Genomic DNA, 6,000 nt, shown 5'->3' with positions numbered 1-6,000 from the left:
ATATATAGTTTGGACAGTATTTGCCTTGTTTTCCTATGTAACGTAGGAGAGGGAGCGAGCATCTGTTCTGTCTTGGTAAATAATCAGACTCCTTCCTAAGTTTATAGCAGCTTCCAACACTTTCTCCTTTTGTGTTCATCGCTGTGAAACATCTCCTAGGATTCCTTTCCCGTGACGGGTTTTGGCAGCATCTTCATCCTTAGCGTCACAGCCGCGGTCCGCACTCATGTAGGTACCTGCCTTCGCGTAGTTCTTTGACGGCAGCACCGGCAGCCTTCCTGGGATCAGCCGTTCCGTCTGTGACTCTGCTTGAGCTGTTCCACTTCTAGCGCTGCTGCTTCTCATGTCTTGGTGGCACTTTCGTCTTTGGTGGCCAGTCCATTCGTTTGGTTCTGCCTTTTCAGAGAACGTCATGTGGGTTTATTACTAAGACGAAAGAAGAGAGAACACAGCCATACATTTTGCTGTCTGTGCGTGAACTGAATCACATGTGTACTGACCAGTTCCGCACAGACCCTGACAGAGGTGGTGGAACTGGTTACTGACTAGGATGCGCGTGTGTGGTTTACGTAGTGATTTGTGAACTGAGGTGCTCTGTGCAGTTGCTCATAGTTAACAGACGGTGGTTGCGGAGATTGGAACCATCTCGTGTTGTTAGCTGAAGAATGGTACCTGGAATTTGTGCGTATCGGAACTGCACAAAGCAAGGACTGCCTGAATTTCGCCTTAGGGTGGACCTTCTCCCCCCGCCCCCGGCGGTAATTTTAGATCTGTCTCTGGCCTACCATTGGCTCCCCCCATCTCCCTTCCTCCTGATTTTCCACAGACTTCCCTTGCTGTCTGCAAAAGGATGTCAGGAGTGGGAGAGGCGGCTTGCTGGGATTTGAGGTTTCTTTTTCTATAGACAGGTAATTTAGAGCTTGCACGTGTCTCCTAGCATTGTTAAGGTTTTGGTTTTATATAGTTGTATTGTTCTTCTGTTTTGATTTTGTAGGATATGTGGGGAGATCCAAATTTAGGCAGGAGCTATTATCCTCGGCTGCCCACAAGCCTCAAAATAGACTTGTTCCATGTTTATAATATTTTATTAGTACAGCATCTTTCCATTTTCCTTAAACTTGTAAATAGGAAAAGAATAAGGGTTGGGGCTTTTCTATTGGGTAGAAATTGAATATATAGATGCCATCTTTGAAGAATCTGCCTTAGAATGTGCCTACTGTATGCATTTAGTGATCTGACTTCATGAATCAAGCCGAGACCAGGTACTTGAAAATGCCTACAAACTCCTTTGTGGGAAAGAGTATTTTAGAAGATACAAGGGAGAAACCCAAATGGATCAAGAGACTAAAAATTAGCATAATGAGGACTCATTTATTATCATTTCCCTATTAAACTGAACAATGTTTTTCTTTTTCAGTCCTATGACAATGGGCTGGCACAGGGAGCTGGACTTGAATCTCATGGTAAGACATCTTAAAGTAAATGAACGTGTAGTTGCTTTTGTTCCTTTAAATAACATAATGGCGTCTGTGACAAGGAGGACCCCGGAAGTTTGCCTCAACCCGTGGTTGTTGTCTCTCCTGCTTCTCTCTTTTGACACTGTATGCCGCTCTGAACGTCTTCTAGGTCAGTAATCGGTCAGAGAATGTTCAGACTAGGATATTCATACTTTTCTAGTATTTTCGGGTTACCTGTTTGAGTGTCAGCTGTATGAAAATATCCTGGGGTGATTTCTTAGGCTAGCACCAGAAGACAGCAAGCTTGCTTTCTTGGCGTGACACTGAAAGGCTAGATGCAGAATATTAAGCATGAATCAATGGATTTGTGAAGAAATGAAAATGGTTTATTTACCTTTTAGTCATTGCCATAAAACATTTTGCTGCGTAGCGTATGTTCAGTACATAAATTAATACAATTTTTCCTTTCACCCTTTTCTCCACCTTGGGCCAGATTAGACAGATGATATACTTAGTCCATCAGCCCATCAGTAGCTCGAAGTTTTTCAAATTGAGTATTTCCATGTAGGAGTAAGTAAGCTGCCATGCTCCTTTTTAATTTTTTTTTAATTTCTTTTTTTTTTTTTAATTTTATTTTTTAAGTAATCTCTATGACTAGCGTAGGGCTCGAGCACACAATTAAGAGTTGCATGCCCTGTGACTGAGCCAGGCTCCCCAGCAATGTGCCTTTATTAAAAAGAAAGAGCCTAGATCAAGGAGGCTGTCTGAGTGAACTCCTTCTTAAGTTTCCTCTTTATTACGGCAATCTCTTTGTGCTCGTCTTTTGTGTCCGTCCCTCTAGCAGCAGGATAGAGTGGCAAGAACAGACCTCAGGAAGGATGGCTCTCAGCCCTAATACCTCCTTGGGACCTGGCCCCTCCCCTAATCTCTCTGGGGGTTTCCTTGATGACAGATGAGAAATAATTAGACCTTCCTTTAATTTTAAAATTGTTGCTAGGATTATAAGAGATAAGGGGGGAAATGGTTTGGAAACCATAAAACATTTATAAAAAGATATTTTAACATATACTCCTTGACCCCATATCCTTGTACTTTCCCTGAGACCTTGTCCTATCTGGTCTTCTCCCTCTCACACATCTTCACTCTCTCCTTCAGTGTAGGTATTTGGAGAGTGCATATCACAAAGGGCCAGGTAGAAGCCTGTCTCGGCGTTTCCTCTGAGGCTGTCCTGTAATCCGGACACCGTAATTCCTATGTGTGCCTGCATTTGGGTGAGATTGGGCTTGGGGCAAGCTGCCATAGCTGTTCTGTCACTGGTCAGCACCACTTGGTGAGGAGGGACACGTACTCGTAGGTGCACAGAGCGGAAATCTGGTGTCTTGAGAATTTCCGAGAAGGCAGGGTCTCGGGCTCGGTATTGGAGAGGGTGTTAATGGGCACTGTGGCCGAGGAGATACGTCACCAGTACGAGGAGACCTGTGGAACAGATGCCGTGGGTCCCAGGAAGTTGGGATTGCATTTGCTGGGACAGGAAACAGAGGGCTGCTCAGACATGATTCTCTCTGACAGATCCTGTCAGGAAAACATCTTGCTGAGTCACACTAGGAGTGATTTTAAGTCTGTGTGACTTGAGTAGGATTACACCCATTGAGATCATCAGTCATGGACTGTGGTTCATGCAGAAAGCTGACATCTATCCTCCTTTTCTCTCTAAACTTGTTTGGTNGCAGTTGCTCATAGTTAACAGACGGTGGTTGCGGAGATTGGAACCATCTCGTGTTGTTAGCTGAAGAATGGTACCTGGAATTTGTGCGTATCGGAACTGCACAAAGCAAGGACTGCCTGAATTTCGCCTTAGGGTGGACCTTCTCCCCCCGCCCCCGGCGGTAATTTTAGATCTGTCTCTGGCCTACCATTGGCTCCCCCCATCTCCCTTCCTCCTGATTTTCCACAGACTTCCCTTGCTGTCTGCAAAAGGATGTCAGGAGTGGGAGAGGCGGCTTGCCGGGATTTGAGGTTTCTTTTTCTATAGACAGGTAATTTAGAGCTTGCACGTGTCTCCTAGCATTGTTAAGGTTTTGGTTTTATATAGTTGTATTGTTCTTCTGTTTTGATTTTGTAGGATATGTGGGGAGATCCAAATTTAGGCAGGAGCTATTATCCTCGGCTGCCCACAAGCCTCAAAATAGACTTGTTCCATGTTTATAATATTTTATTAGTACAGCATCTTTCCATTTTCCTTAAACTTGTAAATAGGAAAAGAATAAGGGTTGGGGCTTTTCTATTGGGTAGAAATTGAATATATAGATGCCATCTTTGAAGAATCTGCCTTAGAATGTGCCTACTGTATGCATTTAGTGATCTGACTTCATGAATCAAGCCGAGACCAGGTACTTGAAAATGCCTACAAACTCCTTTGTGGGAAAGAGTATTTTAGAAGATACAAGGGAGAAACCCAAATGGATCAAGAGACTAAAAATTAGCATAATGAGGACTCATTTATTATCATTTCCCTATTAAACTGAACAATGTTTTTCTTTTTCAGTCCTATGACAATGGGCTGGCACAGGGAGCTGGACTTGAATCTCATGGTAAGACATCTTAAAGTAAATGAACGTGTAGTTGCTTTTGTTCCTTTAAATAACATAATGGCGTCTGTGACAAGGAGGACCCCGGAAGTTTGCCTCAACCCGTGGTTGTTGTCTCTCCTGCTTCTCTCTTTTGACACTGTATGCCGCTCTGAACGTCTTCTAGGTCAGTAATCGGTCAGAGAATGTTCAGACTAGGATATTCATACTTTTCTAGTATTTTCGGGTTACCTGTTTGAGTGTCAGCTGTATGAAAATATCCTGGGGTGATTTCTTAGGCTAGCACCAGAAGACAGCAAGCTTGCTTTCTTGGCGTGACACTGAAAGGCTAGATGCAGAATATTAAGCATGAATCAATGGATTTGTGAAGAAATGAAAATGGTTTATTTACCTTTTAGTCATTGCCATAAAACATTTTGCTGCGTAGCGTATGTTCAGTACATAAATTAATACAATTTTTCCTTTCACCCTTTTCTCCACCTTGGGCCAGATTAGACAGATGATATACTTAGTCCATCAGCCCATCAGTAGCTCGAAGTTTTTCAAATTGAGTATTTCCATGTAGGAGTAAGTAAGCTGCCATGCTTCTTTTTAATTTTTTTTTAATTTCTTTTTTTTTTTTAATTTTATTTTTTAAGTAATCTCTATGACTAGCGTAGGGCTCGAGCACACAATTAAGAGTTGCATGCCCTGTGACTGAGCCAGGCTCCCCAGCAATGTGCCTTTATTAAAAAGAAAGAGCCTAGATCAAGGAGGCTGTCTGAGTGAACTCCTTCTTAAGTTTCCTCTTTATTACGGCAATCTCTTTGTGCTCGTCTTTTGTGTCCGTCCCTCTGGCAGCAGGATAGAGTGGCAAGAACAGACCTCAGGAAGGATGGCTCTCAGCCCTAATACCTCCTTGGGACCTGGCTCCTCCCCTAATCTCTCTGGGGGTTTCCTTGATGACAGATGAGAAATAATTAGACCTTCCTTTAATTTTAAAATTGTTGCTAGGATTATAAGAGATAAGGGGGGAAATGGTTTGGAAACCATAAAACATGTATAAAAAGATATTTTAACATATACTCCTTGACCCCATATCCTTGTACTTTCCCTGAGACCTTGTCCTATCTGGTCTTCTCCCTCTCACACATCTTCACTCTCTCCTTCAGTGTAGGTATTTGGAGAGTGCATATCACAAAGGGCCAGGTAGAAGCCTGTCTCTGTGTTTCCTCTGAGGCTGTCCTGTAATCCGGACACCGTAATTCCTATGTGTGCCTGCATTTGGGTGAGATTGGGCTTGGGGCAAGCTGCCATAGCTGTTCTGTCACTGGTCAGCACCACTTGGTGAGGAGGGACACGTACTCGTAGGTGCACAGAGCGGAAATCTGGTGTCTTGAGAATTTCCGAGAAGGCAGGGTCTCGGGCTCGGTATTGGAGAGGGTGTTAATGGGCACTGTGGCCGAGGAGATACGTCACCAGTACGAGGAGACCTGTGGAACAGATGCCGTGGGTCCCAGGAAGTTGGGATTGCATTTGCTGGGACAGGAAACAGAGGGCTGCTCAGACATGATTCTCTCTGACAGATCCTGTCAGGAAAACATCTTGCTGAGCCACACTAGGAGTGATTTTAAGTCTGTGTGACTTGAGTAGGATTACACCCATTGAGATCATCAGTCATGGACTGTGGTTCATGCAGAAAGCTGACATCTATCCTCCTTTTCTCTCTAAACTTGTTTGGTGGGCTTGAGACCCAAAACTCTAGAGGATGGCGTCCTACTCAGGGTGCCACAGTGGGCTGGTGTCCTGCGAATGGGCTCCAGGAGCGCTCAGATATGGCTCCCTCCACCTTGGGGGCAGCCGAGCAGTGCTGGGTGTCCGGAGCCCCCTCTGAGGGGACCACAGCGTGCGCACGCAGGTCAGGTATCCTGTGCTGCGTGTGCTGTGAGGTCAGACAGGCTGAGGGGACTGCTCTG

At 44.5% G+C, this 6,000-nt stretch overlaps 1 protein-coding gene across 4 annotated transcripts in view; it reads left to right on the top strand.

Annotated features, from left to right (window-relative positions):
- Positions 1-6,000, top strand: part of PGGT1B (protein geranylgeranyltransferase type I subunit beta) — a 53,869-nt gene that overhangs the window by 30,296 nt on the left and 17,573 nt on the right. For 3 of the 4 annotated variants that reach the window (XM_034655882.1, XM_034655884.1, XM_034655885.1), the window contains one exon: positions 1,418-1,463. In XM_034655882.1, coding sequence (XP_034511773.1) covers positions 1,418-1,463 — 46 coding nt within the window. Of the gene's footprint in view, positions 1-1,417; positions 1,464-4,002; positions 4,049-6,000 lie in introns of all 4 variants that reach the window. The other variant, XM_034655883.1, reaches the window with a different exon arrangement.

Source organism: Ailuropoda melanoleuca, chromosome 3, assembly GCF_002007445.2.
Source record: "Ailuropoda melanoleuca isolate Jingjing chromosome 3, ASM200744v2, whole genome shotgun sequence".
NCBI classification, from domain to species: domain Eukaryota; kingdom Metazoa; phylum Chordata; class Mammalia; order Carnivora; family Ursidae; genus Ailuropoda; species Ailuropoda melanoleuca.
The sequence above is the reverse complement of the archived record's forward strand: the minus strand, read 5'-3'. Positions and strand labels throughout refer to the sequence as shown.